At 37.3% G+C, this 25,521-nt stretch overlaps 2 protein-coding genes across 2 annotated transcripts; one reads left to right on the plus strand and one right to left on the minus strand.

The window, feature by feature from the left end:
- Positions 1 to 156: 156 nt before the first annotated feature.
- Positions 157 to 6,116, minus strand: LOC757154 (replication stress response regulator SDE2). Its single transcript, XM_001197540.4, has 7 exons — positions 5,938 to 6,116; positions 4,486 to 4,603; positions 4,004 to 4,115; positions 3,486 to 3,655; positions 2,708 to 2,837; positions 2,055 to 2,319; positions 157 to 1,694 (listed from the first exon to the last, which is right to left on the minus strand). The coding sequence occupies exons 1-7, from the start codon at positions 6,040 to 6,042 to the stop codon at positions 1,470 to 1,472; spliced, it is 1,125 nt and encodes a 374-aa protein (XP_001197540.1). The 5' UTR covers positions 6,043 to 6,116; the 3' UTR covers positions 157 to 1,469.
- Positions 6,117 to 6,443: 327 nt separating this feature from the next.
- LOC580673 lies at positions 6,444 to 22,265 on the plus strand. Its single transcript, XM_030998653.1, has 18 exons — positions 6,444 to 6,716; positions 8,584 to 8,788; positions 10,268 to 10,434; positions 11,267 to 11,393; positions 12,104 to 12,274; positions 12,794 to 12,879; positions 13,966 to 14,082; positions 14,554 to 14,668; positions 15,426 to 15,601; positions 16,347 to 16,592; positions 17,219 to 17,427; positions 18,007 to 18,144; positions 18,544 to 18,681; positions 19,115 to 19,343; positions 19,934 to 20,138; positions 20,604 to 20,774; positions 21,093 to 21,320; positions 21,897 to 22,265. Exons 1-18 carry the CDS (start codon positions 6,555 to 6,557, stop codon positions 22,235 to 22,237), a joined length of 3,231 nt encoding a protein of 1,076 aa, XP_030854513.1. The 5' UTR covers positions 6,444 to 6,554; the 3' UTR covers positions 22,238 to 22,265.
- Positions 22,266 to 25,521: the final 3,256 nt, after the last annotated feature.

Raw genomic sequence — 25,521 nt, forward strand, 5'->3', positions numbered from 1 at the left:
TTTGCTTATAACATCTATTCATTCTCTTGTCTTATGGTTAAAGAATGTGTTATTGCTCCTTTTAATTTGAGTTAGAAAACAGTGCTACTACATTTCCTATGCAAATAAGTTCACCAAATGAAGATAAAAATACAACTGAAGAGAAATACAGTACCGGTATATTGAAATACGTAGTTTATTTATTGACATGTCCAAAAGAGACATTGATACTGAGGTAATATATATCATTATTTATGAAAAGTTCAAAGTTGAGAACAAAAATAGATTTGCAAAATAAAAAAGCTTTGACAAAGCAATAAAAGAGAAACATGCTTGAAATTGTCTAATAATTTTACATTCACTTCAGTGATTCTAGGACACTTGCCGCCAGAGGGAGAAAAAAAAATCTGCTTTTGTTAAAACCAACTTATTATCAGGGTAGACTTCCCTTTGATGAGCAAAGGAATGAGAATGTTACTGAAACTTTGAAATGAGATTTGCCCATCTGATGTTGATTTTATAAGAATCTTATGATACCCTATGTTCTTACCCCCTGAATAGTAATGTACGCTTTCATGCTATAGTCCCAAACATACATGTATCTTTTAAGTACAATTAATTCGTTTCTAAAATTTTCACGACCAAAATTGTAAATGTGAAATATTAACTACCACACATGTATCCGATCCATTTCATTTATTGACGTACAAGAGGTGATTTCAATTTTTTTATATGGAGGTAATTGCTTAAAGGGGGCTAGTTGTCTAGATACAGGACAACTATTCCCCCCCCCCCTTCTTTCCATACGTCTTGTAGTTGTCAAATTGTGTTTTCAATAAAAGCTGAATCCGCCATTAGGTAAGTTAAAGAGAAATTTCAAGTGAAATATTACACTACTCCACACATGTTTTGGTACATGTTTACACAGATCAGCCATAATGTAAATGTTCTTACTTTATTTACAACCAAAATTTGTTACATCTCTAAACTGACAAAACATCAAGGATATTCTTGACTATTAGAAATCACTGCACAAAGATAGGCTAAGTATTGTATGGTGCCAGAGCAGATACTGCATGAAGGAATATATATTGTTTTTAAAGTTTAATGTTCCAACAGAGTTTTAAAATGTAAGAAAAAGCAAAAATGTCAAGTGTTTGTATTAACAGTTCACCTAAAAGTAGGTAAATGGGGGATTCTCTTCTCTTGGTTCGGTCATATGAAGTAAAATATTCATGACTTGTTCCAGGAATGTTGTATAAAAATGATTCATGTGAAAAAATGATTCATAAAAACATAACATACTAAAAATTGATCTCCTTTAAAAACACTCCATGATTAACTGGCGTCCAATAATTCACAATGTGATATATATGTTGTTGCTTCCTTTTTACCAGCATTTATTGACTTCTTAATTTAAAAAACAGGTGACGTCTGTACTCTTTCCATATACCTGCATTGTAAGGTGCTTATCATCAATCAGTCTCTGCTCATTTCTTTTTTCCCTTCTTCCCTTTTGCTCCCTTAGAAAGGAGTGATGGGTCTATTTCAGACGGTTCAAGTCCTCTCACAGAGTACAGCCTCTGGGCTCTTTCTTGCAGGGTACCTCCACATTTCATTCCTCTCTCCATCAGGGCACTTTTCAGGCGATCCAGGCCAAGTTCTTCTAGGTCTTCCACGGATGAATAATCGTCAAGGTTGATGGGCACTTCTTCCTGCAAGGATATGATCCGAGACCAAAAAATGAGTTCATTCATTCTATATTCCAACATTCAAAAAGGAATGAAATTCAATTTTAAATAACCGTTCATATAAGGTAAAGGGACTTATGGACAAGATGGGATTATCTTTCGTGCTAGACGAGAAGACACTACCTTGATGATTGATTCACCAGATTAGTACGAAAATATAGTCGCAAATCCTTATGAATCACATCCTTACAGCAACCAAAATAAATTTCAGGTGCCCCATATGGGTATCTCTTTATTCAACATTTCAGCTAAAATTCATTTTGAAATATCATATACCCCATCTACTTCCTGAATTTAAACTCGACTGTAAAAGTTAGAACATACCGTTGTTGTGGATGAAGAGGTACCCATTCTTGGTGGAGGAAGACTGCTCAGAAGGGTCTTGAAACCAGAAGAAGTTGTCTCAGTAGCGGTTTCTGCATTCTCCTCTCCCGTGGGTGTCTTGGCTCCTGATTCTCCTTCAATAGGCGATGCGGAGGATGATGATGATGTTGATGTCGATGGAGCAGATGTGTTTTCTGAGATGTCCTCACCTTTCTTGTCATCCTCCATATCGTCGTCTTCTTCCTCACCTCCTTCAATGCCAAGCCTGAATAAAAAATTACAATGAATTTTCATATCAATGCCATTACCACTTGTGATACCGGTTAGCTTGTTTACTTACAATGCACATAATGAAACTGGCTGAAATAGTAGATGGTTCCAGACTCTAGAACATTCTTGTATGTGCTACGTTAGATGATATAATGTAATGGCTCTGCAATGAACATGACATATAATTTGTACAAATTTGTTGGTAGAAGCCTACATTTTTCCATTTCCAAGTAGAAAAAGTGCATTGATTTTGAATGCAAACTTCTTTAGTTAACCAATCACACCTTGGGGATTATACCATTTGGAAAAGGAAGATGTTTAGCACAGTGCACACAATATTTCAGTGGTTTAGCTTTTAGGAAATATAAAACTTTGCTTCTTACCACATGCAGTGCTTCTTGAATTCAGCCTCATCAGCATCATCATCATCTTCATCACTGTCTGTATCAGTTTTCCTCTTAACGCCTCCAGAGGAAGACGCTTCACTTTTACTGGAACCAGCCACATCAATACCTGTACCAAAGACAATTGGATTCCCATTTTTATTTTTTTAGAAACTTCAGATGGTCTGCAATATATTTCATATTAAGATGTAACATAATTATTATAAATGAAATATATATCCTCCTCAGTTTACAAAGTGAAATTATGTCATGTGTTATATTCATAACATTTTAGAATGACAAAGAACTAACGGTACTTGTTTTGAGCACGAGGGATGAATTTTGAACAGTACTCCCATTATTTTCCTTCTTCGAATCAATCATAAGCTACATGTATGATGCTTACCATTACTGAATACCTATTTCATCTTTATCTTAAAAATTCTCATTTTTCTTCTGCATATTGTATTAAGGTACATTTATTTATATTACATTTTTTTGTATTTCTCTTCTACATACAGTAAACAACTAAACTATTCATACACATACCAAGTTTTGTAATATGTTAAGAATGTAAAAAATGTATTTGTCCCAATTTATATTTCTTCAGAATGTGACATATATATTAAAGCTTACATTTAAAAGTATTCAACATAGGCCCTATAAATTCAAATAGTCCATCTTGCATTCCTGAGTTATGAAAAACACAAAAACATCAAATTTAAAAGGGGTATGAATAATTTAGTTGTTAACTGTATATTGCTCAAATTGTGCTAACCTGTGGTCACTGCTTCGTCCAGGCTATCGGTTACAGCTTCTCTCTGTTGGTCATAGCTTGGGTCAACAAAGTAGTGCTTGGGGGTAGAACGCATCCTCTCCAGCTTATCTCTCCTCTTCTTTTGACGCTCTTCCTCCTGTTGTTGTTTCTTCTCAATCCATGATTGCAGTCTGTTTGAAAACGAAAATAGTTCAAATATGGAAGAAAAGTAAGCTCTTGCATAGAATGTGTAGGGTATGTGACCCAATTACATTGGCAGAGAGCCAGGGCATTTTTTAAAAAATAAATCAATGTGATTGTATATTGGAAAATTCAAGGGCATTAATCTTTAATCTTTAATTGTAAAATTTGCAATATGGGAACTTGACCAAATAGTGCTCATCCACCACATCAAATTTACAATAAACTGAAACATCACCAGGGACAAATTTTCTGTGTAATAACTACAGAAACGCTGCCATTGTCAAATTTTTTGTTGATAACAAATTCAGTTAAATGAATGAAGTTATATTGCTTACTTTTTTTCATTGTTTACATCTCTCATCCTCCTCCCACTGAGGTCACGGCATGCTTCATGGTTTGTTGTCTTCTCGATTTGAGCACCAATCATCCGCAGCATAGCACCAAATCCTGCAAAATAGAACAAGATACTACATTAATTGTTCAATTTACCCTTGATTACAAACATTTTACGATCATTCACAATGAATAACTTATAAGTCAGCACTGAAACTAGGATAATATTTGCCCTTTTAGGGAGTTAAGGTCAATAGTCTTTTTAGGCTAACTTGGACATTCAAGGCGTTGAGTTGTAACAAGCATGCAAAAATTAAGTTATCATACAACTAGCATTTATTATCTGTATTTTAGATATAAATGATGAACTTTGAAAAGAAACAGTACTGTAAAGGAGAGATTTAAATTTCAAAGGATTGAATTATATACATGTAGTAACTCCTTGATCCTTTCATTCTAGTACAAAATTTATATTAAAGCTTACCTCCTTTTCCACCCCGAAGAGCCAAGGTAACATGGTAGGTCCCATTCTCTTGTAGCCTCTCATCCTCTTGGACAAGCCTGCCATTATAGTAAAACTGCAAGTCTTGTTTTGGATATTTCTGAGAAAGAAACAAATGTTTAAAGTCAATAGGTTTCCACTTTGATAATATATAAATGGTCTAATCTTCTTGTAATTCATTTAGAACAGTAAATGTTTTTGTTTTTTAATTCAATGCAAAGAGTTCAATCAGATATTTGGGATCAATTCAAACTTTCTGGCTTTCCCCCCACAAAAAATGATAATAATAATAACTAAACAAATAGATAAAGAAAAGAAAATTGAATAAATAGATAAACCCCTAAATAAATTTTGAGTTACATATAAAACAAGACAAGAAAATAAAGAAAACAGTGGCACTGCAACACCACACATATTCAACTTGTGTTCTTCGTTCGGTTTTCATGATAGGGTCTATGTCTTCTATTAATTTGAGCAATATCAGTAGGGGCGCTGGTCCGAGAATAAGGATCGTCTTCATAAACGAGGATCGTCTTCGTAAACACGGACCGATGCGTCCTCAAAAATAAGGACCGTCTGCATTTTTGCAGACGTTTCATATTTTTGATCGGTGCATTGGCGATGCAAAAAACGGATTCTGCAATGATTTTCTTGATGCATTTTACATTGACATTGTACAGAGACTTTCACATTATAAGCAATAAATCCTTGGGAAGACGGACAACCCATAAAAGTAGATGGTGAACTAGGGTTATTTTCCCCCGGGGAATCCATTTTTGGCATCGCCAGCAGGCCGTTCTGTAACATGAAACCCCCAGAGCGCCGATAAAAAAAAACGTCCTCAAAAATGCAGACAACCCTCATTTTTGAGGACACATTTTGTCCTCGTTTATGAGGATATCCTTGTTTATGAGGACGATCCTCATTCTTGGACCAGCGCCCCTACTGAATATCTGGCATGTCCGGCCTTTCTCAATCTCATAGTCATACTTAGACCGAAAATGTATGTGTCTTTTGTGTATCTCTTATTTGGGTAGAATCGGCTAGAAACAGACAGAAATTTTCAGTCCAAGTCACTCGGTCATACTCAGTTTAGTTACACATTAAAATTAAAAACTTGAAATGAAACTCCATTCATAGGTCTATTTAACATTTATTTAACAGGCAGCAGGGCAGTAAAAGCAAACATGAAATTAGATCTATAATGAAAAAATCCGTCTGCCTGGAGGAGTCTTCTTTAAATATCTGTTGACTTTTGACGCTCTTCTCAAAAACGTAACATCAAATCCTGTCTCACTCTCACACTCAGCTCAGCTCAGCTCAGCGGAACCCGAACATGCATGTCCAAACGAAATAGTTTTTCGGTCCAACATGAAACTCAGTACATGGGACCCTCATGTCGAATTCATGAAATCTTATACGGAAATTACACACCTTTTCTTCACAGATTTTCTTCATCAAACACTCGAGACCATGGTTGACATCTTGAAGATTGCAACACATTTGCGTTCCATCAAATATTTTAACAAAAACGGCCATTTCTAAAGGATATACTGGATGACGATCGCAGGAAAAGCCGGAAAGCGTTTTTGATGTGTTTTTCTAGATTTATCAAGGACGCCCTCTTGAGACCTATTTATTGTAAGGGGGTTAATTATGTTTTCCGTGGGTACAATTTCACAATATCAAAAATCTCTCTTAATGTTTTAATTTTATTAATTTAGATTGAAAATAAACATTGGTATATCACAGCTATTTAACTCTTGATTTAACTGTAGGAGATTGAATAATATTGTCCTAGATTATAATTTACCCTTTTTTTAATATAGATTGTGAAATGTCTTGTGGAGATCATAGCATTTGTCCCCCGGTGAAACCAGGGACGCTACACCTAGCTAGTAGTCTAATGCAGTACAGAATGCAGGATGCAGTGCATACATATATCCCGACCGTATTTCGTCGTTTACAGTACCCGGCGGCCCGGTAGCGGTACCCGTGCTGTTAGTGTTGCGTTGCATGCATTGGAATTGTTTTGAGGAGTTGATGCAACCATGGATGACGCCGACTTGGAAAAGCTTTCAATCAAGCCAGGCTCCCTAAATCCCAAATTCAACAGAAACACTACAGAATACAACGTGACGGTAGCAAGTGATGTGGGCAAATTAACCATCAGTTGTTTGACAAGTGACAGCAATGCAAGCTATCAAATTGTGGTGAGCAGCGAGTGAGAGAGAGTGAGAAACTTAGACAAACTAACTAACTTTCGTTTCATCTCAAGAATGTTAACTAACAAGTAACATCATAGGCCTAACAGTTTTTAATCCCATGTAACCTATCAATAAGATAACTAAGTTATCAGTGACAATGAGTGACTACTAAGCAAGACTTTCATTTGTCAAATGAAAGTCTTGCTTAGCAAGATTTGGTTTGTTCAAGATTTGGATCAAGATTTGATTTAATTTTATAATGCGTCGTAAATTTACAAAATTATAAAAATGCGAGGAGACTCATATTCATTAGTCATACGGCTTTGTGCCGCTGTAATGGGTTGCTTTTTCTCATAAAATCCTCCCAAAATGGGTCCCATTTAAAAATAAATATCACTAACATCACGTCATCAGTAGGGCGCTGGTCCGAGAATAGGGATCGTTTGCATTTTCGCAGACGTTTTGTATTTCCGATCTGCGCGTTGGCGATGCAAAAAATAGATCCTGCTGTGATTTCCTTGATGCATTTTATATCGTCTTTGTACAGAGACTTTCACGTTATATAAGTGATGAATTCTCGGGTAGACGGACAGCCCATGAAAGTAGACGGTGAACTGGAGTTATTTTCTTACGCGGAATCCGTTTTTCGCATCGCCGGCGGGTGGTTTCAGGAACCCAAAGCCTGCAGAGCGCCGATGAAAAAAAACTTCTGTGAAAATGCAGACGATCCTTATTCTCGGACCAGTGCCCCTAATGAACATGCCTCCTTTTTTTTCCAAAATTTCCAACATTTTGTAGACCCGAAAAATGGGCCTGTATTTGGAGGAAAATCTGCCGAAATGACCCTTAAAAATGGATAGGGGTTTTGAGGCTTGAGTGTTTGGACTTAAAGGAAAATTTGTCTGTCATCTTTAGTTTTGAAAACGACTTTGTTACTATTATTGTGGCAAGTTCACAAGCAAAAATCGGCGCCTTCAATTACACCTCGCAGTAAATTAAAGGTCCTTCCCCGCATGTGTTTTTTAACAAGGACCTGGCTTCCTGCCTAAGGAGTCGGCAAAAAAACAAAAAAATTTGCTTGTTTTCATCCACTCTAGTATATGGACAAATTAATTTGTTGTACTTTGTTGAAATTGACTCCATTGCATTTTATGTGAGGGAGAAACAAAGTAACTTAGTAATCCGTCCTCTTCTACAAAAAGAAGAAAAAGGAAAGTACAGAGGAAGCAATTGTACTAACATATAAGGCTTACATAAGTCTAATGATGTAATTCCTGTAAACTTGGATCCATGATGGTTGGAGCATCACCCATGCAGTCACCCACCTGTTCATAAAACCTTGCTAGGCTAGTTTACAACTACCTTCATAGTCTTTAATAGGCATAGTTGATTACAAGGCTTAGTGAGGTTTTATAAATATGGGAAAGATGTTTGACATAATTTGCATATATGAACTGCAACTAATTCAACTCTGTATCGGAGGGGGGTAGGGGGGGGGGGTTGTGTGTCCTGACGATTAACAAAATTAAAGTAGTCTTTTTTGCCTTTGGATTTACAAAAAATATGTATTAGATTGCACTAACCATCATAAATTACGTCCATTATAATATTTTCTAACATAAGTCATATAAGATTTCTGACATATTGCATGTAAACTTCTTCAAATTACTGGTTTAAATAAACTGTCCCGAAACACAACGTCTTGTAATACTTCACACATTCATAAATGCATATTTCTAAAATGTATTTCATTTTAAGTCTTTTTCTGTTAGCAAAATACCTATCCTTAATATAACATCAATAAACAGGAATATATACGTACATGAGATCATTAAACTTTATTCTAATCATTGTGGATTGGTTTGCGATGCAGGGAGGGGATGGAGGAAGGACTGTAGATCTTGCCGAGGGGAAGACGACAACGATCAAGATTGATGTATCAGCTGAAGATGGCACTTCCAAGCTGTACATCATCCACGCCAAGAGGCTGTCTGCCACTGATGCTTCCTTGAGTGGTATCAAGATAGCAGATGGGTGTCTAGTTCCTGACTTTGACCCGGATACACTCAACTATTCATGTGAGAACTAGGGGCACATTCTGAAATTGATGTTATCTTTTAGGCTAGGGTAAATGATGTTAGTTGTCATTTAAGAAAAAGGAATTACAAAAAAAAATTGGCTCTTGAGCCGACGTCTCTTTTAATTTTATGCGAATGCAGCCAGTTTTGCGCAGACATTAATCAAGGACTCCTTATTTGTTATGCTGATTGATATTGTTTTATAATATAAAAGGTAACATGGCTTTTGAATGCTAGTCCTGTTTAGATGAAATTAGGGTTTGTCTCGGAGTATATTTTTATTTAGGAAGAAAATAAAAGGAGGCTCATGGGCAGCAACCCCAAAATGCCACAATGGTGAAATTTTACTTTCGCTTGAGGCAATATTGGTACTGCTAAATTGTAATAAATCACACAGTTCATATAGGCTTGCACTAAAGAAGCAAATCACTACTATTTAAACTGTTTTCAAGTCAAAAATAATTTGATGTTATTCTTTTATCCTGTCATTTGGTTTGTATGTAAATGTTATTACATTTAGGAGTGAGAAGCTATGAAAATGATGGCCTCATCGGAACAAGCTGCATACATAACACACCAGTTGGGGAAAAAAAGGCTTTGAGACGACCTAACATTCAAAGCCATGAATAAACATATTTAGCATTACACCTATTAATTTGCATAAATTACAACATATCCATCAGCAGCCTTCAAGGCTCTATAATAGTTCAGTTCTTAATGGATTCAAATTCTTTGCATGCCCTTGCTAAGATCATTAAGAGTGAGGAACTTTTGGCTTGCCCAACATACACATTCTTTCTATTGAAAGACATTTACTGGTTCAATAGTTCATCAATAGGGTTCTGGGGGTAGAAGCATGCATAAATTTGATACATTTGTGTGTTCTTAAATGAACATGCAGCTACAGACACCCATGGTATGCCTAGCTGCCTTTGAAAGAAAGGATGCATACATAATTAGGCTTAGAGCTGAGGAATTAAGTCACATGAAGAATTCACAGGTGGTTGTTTTCTGAGTACGGTCTGCATTGTGTCCATATCTCACAGAAAATGTTTTGAGCTCTTCTGTCTGCATACCATGCATGCAGTGGTCCAATTTATTCTTCTTAGCCCCATGACTTCATATATAGCATTCCTGTCAGTGCATGCAGCCACGCCTCAAATTTGATTCTTGGTTAGTGCTTTTACCCTATGAAGAGTGTTTCGTGAAATTGTAAGTCAAGATTCCTGACATATGACTTTGAAGTGCATATAGCTTAAGTTCATATTTCAATGGTATGTTGGTGAACTTGTACTTGTGATAGATTTTGCAAGGTGCCATCTTGGTCTTCATGGCAGTTGGCATGATGTACGTTATATCAACTGAGATTGTGCAGACGATTTGTGTTGGTGGTCCAATTATTCGATCATTTTTAGTTTTAAATCACATTTTAAGCATATTTTGATCTCATTTTACTTTTTGAATGTTCTTTTCTTGCAGGCCTCCTTCCTTACACTGCCAGTGCACTAAAGGTTACTCCTACCGCTCCTGATAAGAAGAATGCGGTGAAGGTCAATGGTCAAGACCCAGGGTCAGAGGTCAACCTCAATGTGGGTGACACAGCTGTGGAGATTGAGGTCACGTCTGCTGACGGTTCCAATAAGCAGGTCAGAGCTCATGAAGATGTTTATTTATTTTGGGCTCCACACTAATTTGTTATTCATTGAATTCACAATTGTTTCTCATTAAGTCATGTTCTTTGTAGGAACTTGGAAATACATGCAATATATGCACATGCATTTGTCAAACACACATTGGTTATACTTTGAAAATGGTTACTGTAATGCACGGTGTATAAACCGCCTTCGTGTATTAACCGCACCCCTCTTTTTCGCCCTAAAAAAAAAAAATTTTTTTTTTTTTTTTTTTTTTTTTTTTTTGCCGACTCTGTTGGCAGCAAGCCAGGTCCATGTTAAAAAACCCACGCGGGAAGGCCTTTCATTTAACTGTGAGGTGCAGCTGAATGTGTAAGATCATTAATGTAAATTAAAAAACAGTAGAAGACCTAGGATAGAACCATGTGGTACGTACGCCGTGTAATAGAAGAAAACTTGGAGGAATTATTATTATAAACTACATATTGAGATCTATCAGAAAGATTACTTTCAAACCAAGATGACAGACAATTTTGAGTGTTGTTCTAGTTTCTGAGTGGTGAGTCAACACACCGATTACTGAGCTTTTTTTGTGTGTACTGTGTATAAGACACACCCCCGACTTTGATTTTTTTTTTGGCGGCAAAAAAGTGTGGTTAATACAACGTTAATTCGGTATAGAGGACTAATTTCATACGTAATGTGTGTTATGTACTCATTTGAGGTTTTGGGATCATCACTCTTCACGCATGCAAATAGATGCCAATTATAAGGCTTGGTGATATCAATATCATATTTCATATTATCACTGCAACGGAATGCATCGTTTTGTTTCTCATTTCAGACGTACACAGTGAATGCCACGAAAAAATGGCTGGGTCGTGCAGTGCAGTTTGCAGATTGCAAAGATGCCATGAAGTATGAATGCCCAATCACCACCAGCCCATTCTACAAGCCATGTAGTATCAAAGGTAGTTATTATTGCTCTGGAGCTCTTTTCATTGCCTTTCTAGAATATCACAAATTATTGTCAAAATGCTCCTAACCTACCATTACAAATTCTTTCCCCAAGTACAACAACCAATTAGTTTTGGTATGGTAAGAGTATTATATTATCAGTAATGTAATTTACACTTACCGTAAGTAAAATTTAGGGAGAAATTATAAGAGGATGGTTTAACCTATCAATACTTTGTAATTGTACTTGGCTCAATGGAAATGTTGGAAAAATAAACTGTAATGCACAACAGAGTTGACTTCTTCCGAAAACAAATATTTGTTGATATCTTTAGTAGCATACAAGGATGTATTTGAGAAATTGTGTTAGCTGCAAAAGATTATAAGTGGACATTTCTTTCTGATCATTTAATTCGAAATTACGGTTGACAGCAAAGTTATACAGCTACCAGTATAATATCTTTTTTTGACAACATACAGCTGAAGTAAAGCTCTGACATTCCAGTTAGGCGATACAAAATTTATTCACTGGTGCCCGAATATCTATCATTTTCAATGTTTAAAAAAAACAATTATGGTGCTGGTAACATAATGGGCGATTCCGTGCAATGTGTTCCGTACGACATATGACATTTATCCACATATTTCATCCACGAACGAATGTTCTGTCAATGTAACTATGAGACCCCTAACAATCAATAATTGCTATATTATATTCTAAAAGGGTCGGAACCAAAGCATGTTTTCAGTGAACCAATCATCAATGAATTGACAAGGACATCAAAGGTGGATCCACTGGATGGGACACCCCTAGAGAATGAATGGAAGGTTCCAGAGGGAGGCATCGAGAAGGAATTGTCCGGTGCTACAGTGTGCTGTCTCTACTCATATACAGGTAAGATACATTCTGTGTCTAGGGGTTTCTGTATTTAGTTAACAAATATTTTAATGTTTCAAAAGGCAAGTGATACTGAAGAAAGATTACTACTCATATTCAATTATTGACTTCAGGTTAGATAAGGAGGTGATTTAATGGAGATTATAAAAAGGTTAAACAAATATCTGAGGTCATTGTTAATTTCAGAGTGTTTGCCTTTGAATTATTCAAGGTATTGAGCCTTAGCATGTGTATATATATGTTTGTTTTACTTACCCATTATAGAATAACAGGTAAAATAAAGTAATGTATGAGGATGCTTGGGTTTTTTTATCCTCCACCCTACAACTCTTATTAAATTCTTGGAATTCGATGTAAGGAACTCCAGCCTCTAGTATGCACTTTTCTTTTCACCAAGTCCAGGCAGGGTCGCTCTGCACTTCTCGAGCATTCTTACTTTATATGATTATAACAAAAAAGATTTAAATACTTCCAATTGTTATAGATTAAAGTGATGCATTATTTCATTAATCATAGGATGTGAAGAGAAGATGAAGTACAGTGCTCTAGGTGCTCATATCAAGATGTGTGACAAGAGACCAAAGATTGATGCAGATCCAGAGGTAAAAAAGTAAAATATATGCCTAAATGAAAATAGAGGTTGAAATTTTTCCTGAACTATAAAGTAGCATATTACTAATATCTCATTCACACCACCATACTGACTCCACCTCAAGTTTAAGCTGAACAATTCTTGGCTATTTTGGGGTATAATGTAATTGTAACCCGCCTTTCACGATTCAGATATTCATTTGTTCCAGACTCTGTTCATAAATTCAACTCACAGGTTCAACGTTGAATTTCTTGGGTCAGAAATAATGATACTGAAACTATTTATGATTTGAAATACCAATGACCAATGCTTAATTCTGAAACTCATGATTTGAAGTACAATGACCACTTTTGCCGCTTCATTATCTTTTGCATGTATTTGTTCCTTATTTCATCTATTTCTATAAACGTGATATATTTATTTCTTGTAATTAGGTATTTTCTTGAATGTTTTTGTAATGCCAGTGGAAACCAACCAACTTTCTATGTAACTTGTTTGCAAAGACCAAATAAAATATCTTGTATGTTGCATCTTGTATCTTGTTTGTTTGGTCTGTTGTTGGCTTGTTGACAGTCTTGTCGGTGCAACTGGGGTCTAAAAGACTGCAGAAATTGTATGTTTGGTGTGTGGTATTATAGTGATTGAATCGATTACAGTTTCACATGACTGAACCTATGTAATTTAGACCACTTTATGCATTAAACACAAACTTAGTACATCAATCATCACATCAACTATATGACTTTATGAGTTGTCACAATATTGAGTTTTGATCATTATGTACAAAATGCATTTTGTTATGCAAGGTAAATGATAATTTTGAGTGTAATTCAGTTTTTACAGACGTGTATCACCATCACCATCCAAAAGACGTGACTCAGTTTCGAACAGGGGTCGTCTGAGCCAGTTTGTAGGTGATGACAGAGAGCTGACCAAGTGAACGTGCCGCTAAACCAACTCGCATCACACATTTGTGAAATACAAATTGTTAAATAGACCTAGAAGTCAGTAGTTGTGGTTAGCCAAATAGAACTGTATATGTTTCTGTATCTCATACTTTCTTTGTTTTAATGCCTTTGTCTTGATATCTTTCTAGAATACTGACACCTGCAAAGAGTGCAGTCGCAAACTCTACAAAGAAGAAATGGAATGGCACAAGAGCAACATGTGTACAAGCAAACACACCAGTAGGGAACTCAAACATGCTATAAAGGTAACAGTTCTTGTTAGCTATTAAAATTCTGTTTAAAAAAAGAAAAATCATATTTTGATATGTCATGAGACTGCACATTAAGGGAAAATGTGTACTGGTACTGATTTGATTGAAGAACACTTCCAAACTACTGTCTGTATTAATTATGAACAGTGGTAATGTTTGTGAAAAACTATCTAAAAATGCTATAAGAGGGAAATTTTATTTGGCCTGAAATGAACATTTTTCAGAAACCTGCATCAACTTAAATGCATACTGGAATCTTAGTAGTGCTTGTCTTGTATATTTAGTGCTTAGGTTTATAAGTGTATCATTCGCCAGAAAAGACAGAAATGATAATTATTTTTTTGACAAGTTACTTTGTCATAAACGTATAACTCAAAATCTTTCCTTGTCGGTGTAGAATGGGCCAAATGGAAACTTTGAAGTTTTGTGACTGTAATTCCCTGTACTGTATTGAATCCGTTTCAGAGCCATGATTGGGAGAAGAAGCTACAAGGTTCTGAACAATCTGGTAGTGTGGACCAGCTCATGTCAAAGGCCAAAGAACTCATCAAGAAATATAGAAGTGCACTGCCGAAAAAAGGTAGGCTACCATGGAATTGATTTATGATTGAACTAGAGAACAATAAAATATTTGTGAGTTTGAATGACTGAGTAGAGGTGTTTCTTTGGTTGGATGTTACTGAATTATGGATTAACTGCTCTGGCTTCAAATCTCGGCCAACAGCCCTTTATACAAGACTTTTGCAATTATATTATATAAATGTTTCTGTGGCTCCAACAATTGGTATCAATGCTCCAAAAAGTAAAGTGTTAAAAAGTGAGCATATCGGACTATCGTCTTGTATGTCTTGTATGTTCATGACCCTTTCATTTGGATGGAAGTGCTGAAACAAATAGTTTTAATTCTGTTAATTCAATTAAGAAGACTACTAAGAATGAAACTAATCCCCTCAAAAAAGTTCTGCAATTCAAGTCTGAGCGTTTATATCTCTATTGTTACAATCCTATTTGAAATTGGTATCATGGAAAAGCTTGTTTGTTCCCCTTTAAAATGCAAAATTAAAACTGCACTGTTATTCCTTTAAAACACGATCCATCCTCCAATCAAATAAAGAATTTACTATTGACAATAATGCATTTTGCAACATTCACTTTGGACTTGGCCCTATATCCAAGTGTACTTTTATGTCTACATAATGATTGCAAATGGGGCATCAGTGTAAAGGGAAATAAGGTTTTCAATAATACCAACGTCAAATACTATTTTTTGAAGAATTTAGTAAAGCATTTAGAGCACTCTGGTAGTTGCGTGATTAATTCACTTTGTTGTTTTTCAGGTCAGTCGTCACGTTTTGACGAGGGGGGATCTCCCCTTGACCTGCTCCACACAGCTGCTGTGAACCTGGCGTGTGCCATCAAGCAGAAGCCCAAACAAGCCGACCTCCATTTCACCTTGGGTCTTGTCCTGGAGGAGACCTATCATGCACAGGATATGTATGGACTCAAGAAGGATGTAAGTATTACCCTCCTAGGTCTTTTCCCCACTTCTATGTGTTTTATTTGTTATTCAAAATGAAAGAAATGAAACTTTGTATCATTGTAGGTAATGATTCTTCAGAGTTCAGCTTGCTAAATTTGATTTTAGAATACCGGAACTGTTGTTGTTGTTGGTATTATGGCGTTTACCATCGTCGTTGGATGATTTTTACCACAGAATATTTGTATCTTGTCTTTTATGCCTCTGCCCACTGGAGGTGGTGCAGGAGGCATCATTCTTCTATAGGTATCTTTTTAACATCACATCAGCTACTAAACAAATAGAATCGCATATAAACTTTTCATTTTGGTAAAGCTGATCGATTTATCTTTTTTTTCCTGTGGTATAAAAAAAATTTGTATTCAATTAATGTCTAGATTTTATACTTTGGAAGCAATATACAAGAATGAGCCATAAATCTATCTCTCATCTGCCTATCTTCTAACTTTAAACTGCCATCTTCGTATAAACACTTTTAATTCAGGATTCTGGGCTTGAATGCTAAACACCTTACACCCAAGATAATGATCTTCCGTAATGATAGCACCCACTTATTGTGACCTTCACTGTTAGCCTGATTTTTATATGACACCCTTATAAATGCATCCATTTATAATTTATTATAATATATTGTTATCCATTTATAATTGTATTTGTATGTGTATTTGACCTTATATATTCATTTTTTTAAAATTATGTTTAACTCTTTCCTTGACCCCAGGATGATGACCTTGATGACAGCATGGCGATCCTGTCCCTTGGCCTGAGCACCAAGTCCAAGGACAGCAGCAAGGAGGATGACATCCAGGCCATCTGTCAGCAGAGGGGGGCAGGGGCCAACGCCCCTCTCGCCCGACAGCTTCAGGCCATTGATGAGGAGTTCAAGCACCTGCTCAACAGCGGTCAGTCACAGAAGTCTGACTATGTCCAGGAGCTCTACCTGTTCAAGTCCAAGCAGGCTACTCAAGTATGACTTCTGTGCAAGATGATATCGCTTCCAAATAGTTACAGGGTTATTGGTTCCAAATGTGTGATTGAGAGTTTCCCCTGCCTTTCATGAATGTTTCATCTTCATAGTGAAGAAAACTGAAAATACTTGCAAATACTTCATTGATCAAGCTATGTTTTGACCAGTATATGAAATCACTAATGTGAATATCTATCATATATGTAAAGCTAGATAATGAAATGAATTAATAAGGAATTGTTTATTATTAAGTGGCCCAAACATTGTGGAGCGTGTGTGCAGCGCTTTGTAACTGCAAGGAAAAGGCGCTATATCAAATATCTTTTGGATTGGATTTATTATGCAAATTATAAAACATAATAATACTATTGCTAGTGATAACAAAAAATACAAAGTTTAAAAAAAAAAAAAGTGTTGAAAAAGGCATAGCACAAAAATGTTCAAGAATTAGAGATGGCTAAGCCACTTTGAACTATCTACACAGGCATTGGAGTTTTTAAATGTAGGCTGTCATTAACAAAACTTTGGATATTGACTATGCCTGAGTATACTGGCCCTGAGAATAGATGAAAATTAATTCATATCACGTTTTCCAACTTCTTGGGGACATCCTGTTTTTCTTTCAGGGTGGTAAGACGTCTCAGGCAGCGTCTGACGAGAGCAACCCGCTAGGTCAGGCATGCCTCAAGTTCATGGATTCCCTCTCCCTGGAGCAGAACAGTGTCATGTACAACATCCATGTAGGAAGGCTTCTACTGCTACAGGACAAGGTGGAAGATGCCCTCACAAGGCTACAGCATGCAGTGGGCCTCAAACCATTCCTACCCATCGCTAGGTAGGTCCACGCATTTTTTGCTGTGGGGCAATGTTAAGAGAGCCAAAGACTCTGTTGTGTTTGTACTAAGACAAGCTTCTTTGATTCTTCCAGTTGTTTGCATGTTGAAGTACGTTTCATGACAGAAAGTTATGCCCAAGTTCACAATAAAGATAAAAATTAAAATTAAAATTTAGCCCTGTGAAGACTGTGTTGTACTAAGGAAGGCTTTCTTTGATTCTTCCTGAAGCTTAAATAGTTGTATGCATGTTGAAGTATGTTTCATGGCCGAAAGTTATGCCGAAATTCACAATAAAGATAAAATGATAATAAAAATTGGGCTCTTTTATGTAACTGTTTAGTGACCCCGTCAAACAGAAGGTAAAGGAACTAATATATTTTGTATTTTTTTTTGTATCTGGGATTCTAGCCTTGATCAATGGAAGCACTAGAAGAATATATTTTCCATTGAATTTGCTTAATAAGGATACTACTTTACAACAGCATGTGAGAACCCTGTGTCCATTATAGTACAGATCAAGAGAAGTACCTTCATTCAATCTATTAATTGCCTCACTCTACCTAATCACATTGTGCTAGATTCTACCTCGGCCTAGCATTAGTCCAGCAGAAGAGTGGCCCAGGAGCCAGGACCAAAGAAGCCATGACCTACCTGAACGACGGTGTCCAGTACCTGTTAGAGCTCACATCAAAACAGGCTGAAACTGTCGAGGACAGGTGAGTACACGTTGCATGATGACGGGTCTTTGCAAGGGTTCATGAGTGGGTCAAGCTAGAATGTTGTTGAAGTCCTACTGGAACTATTAATACAGTCTTTCTTACTTTGTGAGTGGTCCCTTGGTGACTGTTTTATGCTGCAAGATTGATACATCAGCTGTTCGTAGTCAATCCCTCTTCAGTTATAATGGACACAGTTTTTTTCTTTCTCAAAAACTTTATATTTGCTGATTTCTAGTTGGTCCCCTGTCAACAACAAACTCTACATTTTAGTGGTTAGATGACAGCTAGTGGATACCCTTCCGAAATCTTCCTTTTTTATATTATTCTGGATAAACACACTGTATCAAAGATGAAAAGTTTTTTCCTTTTAAAATTTTTATTTTGTTGCTGTTACAGTTGCCCATGTGATCTACATTCTGAAGACCTTTGGAGGTCCTCCAGTGGCCAGCTTCTCAAGGGATGTATAGAGCTGGGAAAGCTGCTCAAGATAACTCCTACATCAGGCTTCCTCACTGCTGCAGATGTCTTTCACAGGTAAGGACAAAATTAATGTTAAATCACCTTTCCTCAAATGACAAAGAGAGCTTTCTTTGACCAATATATGTAAGGGATATGGTGAGTACATGATTTAAAGAGTAATTGCAGCAATTCATTTTAGGGAAAATTTCACAACAGTGTGTAGCAGAGAGCTCTAAAATCTCAAATGTTGTGCATATATTTGATCATTTTAGTTTCTTGACTACTGTGCTTTTAGTTATGCAACAGGGGTACATGTATCTGTTCAAGTTCTTGCCAAAGGATTAATGTTTTTCAAAAGTGCGCTAACCACTTGGACTTGGATGTTAATCCATGACCTTCTGGTTGTGACAAATCTAGCTATCATTGCCTTTGTGCTGTATTAAACTTCAAACTAACCTTATGACTGATTGACTGATTGATAGCTAAACTATACTGCATTTTTTGACAGTGCTGCTATCTTGGCAGGGCAGAACTTATGCACACTGCCCTCTAGAGGTGACACCTACCAGTCAATGGAGTGGGTGCTCCTGGACGTCCATGCCATCCTGCTGGAGATGCTGATGGAGAAAGATGCAGGGAACGCTCCGTGGATCGCTCAACGATGCCAGCGTCTCTCTTCTCTTGTCAGCTGCTCCACCATCCCACAGAGTCAGCAGGTCCTCAAGCTCCAGGAACAGGTCAGGACCCATTTCACAAAGCCTTTTTTCAATGACAAATGTCAAATATCAGTGACAAATCTGCTGATAACCAATCAGAAGCAAGGATTTCAGTAGCTTATAACAACAACTGTCATTTGTCACTGATTACAAGTTTTGTGAAACACCCCCCCCCCCCCCCCAGGACCAAATACAGACCAGAAATTTGATACCTTGTCCTTGATATGTCATTGATCTATGATTAACCAGTGCCTCCTGCTATTCTCCGCTATTTTCCAGAGGTGTATGCTATCAATCACTTGTGAAAATTTAAGAAATCGCTTCATTTATGTTGCAAGTTGTGAGATGTGAGATGGAAAATTAAAATCTGGATTCATGTTGAGGGTCAAAACCCTGGTATCAAATTTTCTGGATGGAAGGTTGTCAACTATTTACAAAAATTCAGATTTGCTTGATCTCAGTTAGAAAGCGATTATAACTCCCAAGATAAGAAACTACACGTTGTAGAGATTATCATTCCCTTGGTGATTGGATGCTTGTTCCTATTACCAATCAACTTTTCTCCAGTTACATTTTCCAAAAATATTTTTTTTACTTTCTTTTTTTCTAAGACATGTCAAAAGGGAGTGATAGCCCAACCATGCAACAGCCAGGCTCTGTGTCACCTGGGCAACTCACAGCTAGCCATGCACGAGAATGACCCGACCTCTGACCTGGGCAAGAAGGCTCTCCTGGATGCAATGTTATCCTTTAGGGCAAGCATGGAGAACGAGGGCAAACCCAGTATAGGGGGTGACCTGCCAGCTCAGATAACGGGTGATTTTTCCATTTTTAATTTGTTGCTAAAGCCTCTCCATAGCCAGTAAAATGCTATACTCTATTTTCATAGGGTGGAAATTAATTTTATTTTGCCCTTGTCGCATAAACACAAGAAAGCTTATATACAAATCACCTTGACAATGGGATTCCAGGCCTGCTAATATGTTTTAAGTTGTTGAAATATCAAGGGAAGTATTATAGATTAGTTTTTGAAGAGTTTCACTGGACTATATCTTTGGTCTTTAGATACAATTTTGAAACATTCTTGTTTGCTTGACCTCATTGAGCAGGAGGAAACATTATTCAGAATCAATTCCTTATGTTTGGTCGATTTCCACTCTTTAATATTGATCAGCATATATATCCATTATAATGCATTTAAGGAGATCGTCAATTGTTACATTTATAATATGTATGTCAATAAGAAGTATTAACATAATTTTTTGTATTCCTGATATTCAGAACAAGGATGGTGGCAGGAGAAAAAGAAAAAGGAAGAAGCAGCAGCAACTAGTAAGACAGCAGCAGATAAGGGTAAGGGCGTGGCCCCCAAGGCTGCCCCAGCTAGGGGAGCTGCTGCAGGGAGGGGCACTCCAACTTCTAGGGGTACAACAAGAGGAGCACCAGCAACAGGTGAGTTAATTATTATCTTTTATATTGTAGTCATTATATGTTGTAGACTGCATGTGTGCCTCTATTAGTTTACTATAGAGTACCGAAGCTGTACGTCATAAAAATTTATTTAAAAAAAAATTTATTAATAGATTTTTGATGACGTCACACTTCACCATTAGTTTAACAGAACAGATGCAGTGCATTCGTAGAAATGTGTCATCTACTTTGCTATGCCCCCATTCAAGCTCTTCTGTCCTGGGCACACATTGGGATGTGTCATGATAGAGTGTGGTCATTTTATTATTGATGTCCCTGTATGCCCGTTTGTCTTCCCAGCAAGAGGAGGTGCAGCCAAGGCAGCACCTGCCACCAGGGGAGGCGCCGCACGTGGGCGTGGCACCACCTCAGGGGCATCCAAGGGTGCCCCAGCCCGTGGCCGAGGAGGCGGCACCACCACCAAACCTCCTGCAGGGGCTAAATCAGGCCAACCTAGCAAGACGGCTCCAGCCAAAGCAGTAACTACCCCCTCTCCGGAGCCAAGTAAAGAGGCAGCTGCTAAACCAGGTTAGACTGCTGCATTTGCACAAGTTTTTATTTTCTCCACGAAATGTACATTTCTTTGTTATTTTACTATGAAAGGAATGCAGCTTCGGCTTATCCATTTAAGCTTAAGATCTGTATACTGGTCAGACCTCTACTAAACTTTTCAAAATGCACATTAACAAATCAGTTCTGAGGTCATGTGAAGCCAAGACTTGATGTCATTACTCACATATTTTCTTTGAAAATGTTCACCACTTTTATAATCAATCAATGGTTTTTCCCTGTGTTCAATGATATGGGAGCTTCCTCCATATAAAATGTCTTTGAATAAAAGTTTGGGACAGAATTGAAGCATACATGGATCGATTCTTAAAGGTATATCCCAGTTTTTGAAATGCCCCCCTCTCAAAAAATGGAATGGAAGCTCTTATTACCAATCATGTGAAAGAATATGTTTTGACTAAATACGTGATGATACAAATTTTGCCGGATGATCAACCTTTTCTGATCAATTCCACAACGTTTCTTTAACAATGCAATCGCATGACCAGAACTGGTCTATACCTTTAAGCTTGTAATTCGTGTTCTTCATTCTAGCCTCGACCAAGACTACCCCTGTGCCAGCCAACGCTCCTTTGAACCGCATGAGCTACCTTCCACGCCTTGGTCTAGCGAGGGCGCTAGCCAAAGAGACTGAAGATACAAAGGAATCAAGGATGCTCTATGATGATGTCATCACTATGGCACCTAAGGTTAGTCTATGGATATATATCAACACTGACTTGATATTCCTATTCCTATTTCTTCATGCTGCGTGTTTTTGTCGGAGGTTAGGTTTGCAATTGGGTATATGTTTGGGTGAAGGAAGGGGTGCAGGGGAAAGAACTGTAAAAGTAAATATATTTGCGGTACATTCATTTTCGCGGATTACGCGCTAAGATCGGCGTGAATTTAAAAAAAAAAATTTTCATTGTCAGGAAATTTGGAAATTCAAACTATTATTTTTTTCTTCGCGAAAATGCTGAACCGCTCCATGTTTATTCTAAATTTTCCAATATTTGCCCCTACGCCCCTTTCTAAGGCAAGTGGAGGTCAGGATCCTTCTCATGGCATGTAGGGACATTTATTGTGAGGAAATTAACCTATTCAAATATTTTAATTTTTTTTCCGCCCAAATGCTGAACCACGCCGGCCCTTACCATTTTGGCCCCAATTTGGTGTATATGCCAAATTTTCCAATATTTGCCCCTACGCCCCTTTCTAAAGCAAATGGAGGTCAGGGTTTTTCTCATGGCATGTAGGGGCATTTATTGTGAGGAAACTAGCCTATTTAAAATTTTTATATTTTTCCGCCAAAATGCTGAACCACTCCGGCCCTTACCATTTCGGCCCCAATTTGGTGTATATTCTAAATTTTCAAATATTTCTCTCCACGCCCCTTTCAAATACAAATGGAGGTCAGGGTTCTTCTCATGGCATGTATGGACATTTATTGTGAGGAAACTAGCCCATTTAAAAATTTTATATTTTTTCGCCAAAATGCTGGACCACTCCGGCCCTTACCATTTCGGCCCCAATTTGGTGTATATTCTAAATTTACAATATTTGCCCCTACGCCCCTTTCTAAAGCAAATGGAGGTCAGGGTTCTTCTCATGGCATGTAGGGACATTTATTGTGAGGAAACTAGCCAATTTAAAAAATTTATATTTTTTCACCAAAATGCTGAACCATTCCGGCCCTTACCATTTCGGCCCCAATTTGGTGTATATTCTAAATTTTCAAATATTTCTCTCCACGCCCCTTTCTAAAACAAATGGAGGTCAGGGTTCTTCTCATGGCATGTAGGGACATTTATTGTGAGGAAACTAGCCCATTTAAAAATTTTATATTTTTCCGCCAAAATGCTGAACCACTCCGGCCCTTACCATTTCGGCCCCAATTTGGTGTATATTCTAAATTTTCAAATATTTCTTTCCACGCCCCTTTCTAAAACAAATGGAGGTCAGGGTTCTTCTCATGGCATGTAGGGACATTTATTGTGAGGAAACTAGCCCATTTAAAAATTTTATATTTTTCCGCCAAAATGCTGACCCACTCCGGCCCTTACCATTTCGGCCCCAATTTGGTGTATATTCTAAATTTTCAAATATTTCTCTCCACGCCCCTTTCAAATACAAATGGAGGTCAGGGTTCTTCTCATGGCATGTATGGACATTTATTGTGAGGAAACTAGCCCATTTAAAAATTTTATATTTTTTCGCCAAAATGCTGGACCACTCCGGCCCTTACCATTTCGGCCCCAATTTGGTGTATATTCTAAATTTTCAAATATTTGCCCCTACGCCCCTTTCTAAAGCAAATGGAGGTCAGGGTTCTTCTCATGGCATGTAGGGACATTTATTGTGAGGAAACTAGCCAATTTAAAAAATTTATATTTTTTCACCAAAATGCTGAACCATTCCGGCCCTTACCATTTCGGCCCCAATTTGGTGTATATTCTAAATTTTCAAATATTTCTCTCCACGCCCCTTTCTAAAACAAATGGAGGTCAGGGTTCTTCTCATGGCATGTAGGGACATTTATTGTGAGGAAACTAGCCCATTTAAAAATTTTATATTTTTCCGCCAAAATGCTGAACCACTCCGGCCCTTACCATTTCGGCCCCAATTTGGTGTATATTCTAAATTTTCAAATATTTCTTTCCACGCCCCTTTCTAAAACAAATGGAGGTCAGGGTTCTTCTCATGGCATGTAGGGACATTTATTGTGAGGAAACTAGCCCATTTAAAAATTTTATATTTTTCCGCCAAAATGCTGACCCACTCCGGCCCTTACCATTTCGGCCCCAATTTGGTGTATATTCTAAATTTTCAAATATTTCTTTCCACGCCCCTTTCTAAAACAAATGGAGGTCAGGGTTCTTCTCATGGCATGTATGGACATTTATTGTGAGGAAACTAGCCCATTTAAAAAATTTATATTTTTTCGCCAAAATGCTGGACCACTCCGGCCCTTACCATTTCGGCCCCAATTTGGTGTATATTCTAAATTTTCAAATATTTCTCTCCACGCCCCTTTCTAAAACAAATGGAGGTCAGGGTTCTTCTCATGGCATGTAGGGACATATATTGTGAGGAAACTAGCCCATTTAAAAAATTTATATTTTTCCGCCAAAATGCTGAACCACTCCGGCCCTTACCATTTCGGCCCCAATTTGGTGTATATTCTAAATTTTCAAATATTTCTTTCCACGCCCCTTTCTAAAACAAATGGAGGTCAGGGTTCTTCTCATGGCATGTATGGACATTTATTGTGAGGAAACTAGCCCATTTAAAAAATTTATATTTTTTCGCCAAAATGCTGGACCACTCCGGCCCTTACCATTTCGGCCCCAATTTGGTGTATATTCTAAATTTTCAAATATTTCTCTCCACGCCCCTTTCTAAAACAAATGGAGGTCAGGGTTCTTCTCATGGCATGTAGGGACATATATTGTGAGGAAACTAGCCCATTTAAAATTTTTATATTTTTACGCCAAAATGCTGAACCACTCCGGCCCTTACCATTTCGGCCCCAATTTGGTGTATATTCTAAATTTTCAAATATTTCTTTCCACGCCCCTTTCTAAAACAAATGGAGGTCAGGGTTCTTCTCATGGCATGTATGGACATTTATTGTGAGGAAACTAGCCCATTTAAAAAATTTATATTTTTCCGCCAAAATGCTGAACCACTCCGGCCCTTACCATTTCGGCCCCAATTTGGTGTATATTCTAAATTTACAATATTTGCCCCTACGCCCCTTTCTAAAGCAAATGGAGGTCAGGGTTCTTCTCATGGCATGTAGGGACATTTATTGTGAGGAAACTAGCCCATTTAAAAAATTTATATTTTTTCACCAAAATGCTGAACCATTCCGGCCCTTACCATTTCGGCCCCAATTTGGTGTATATTCTAAATTTTCAAATATTTCTCTCCACGCCCCTTTCTAAAACAAATGGAGGTCAGGGTTCTTCTCATGGCATGTAGGGACATTTATTGTGAGGAAACTAGCCCATTTAAAAATTTTATATTTTTCCGCCAAAATGCTGAACCACTCCGGCCCTTACCATTTCGGCCCCAATTTGGTGTATATTCTAAATTTTCAAATATTTCTTTCCACGCCCCTTTCTAAAACAAATGGAGGTCAGGGTTCTTCTCATGGCATGTAGGGACATTTATT

The sequence above is a fragment of the Strongylocentrotus purpuratus genome, unplaced genomic scaffold (assembly GCF_000002235.5).
Source record: "Strongylocentrotus purpuratus isolate Spur 01 unplaced genomic scaffold, Spur_5.0 spur5_scaffold_5, whole genome shotgun sequence".
NCBI lineage: Eukaryota > Metazoa > Echinodermata > Echinoidea > Camarodonta > Strongylocentrotidae > Strongylocentrotus > Strongylocentrotus purpuratus.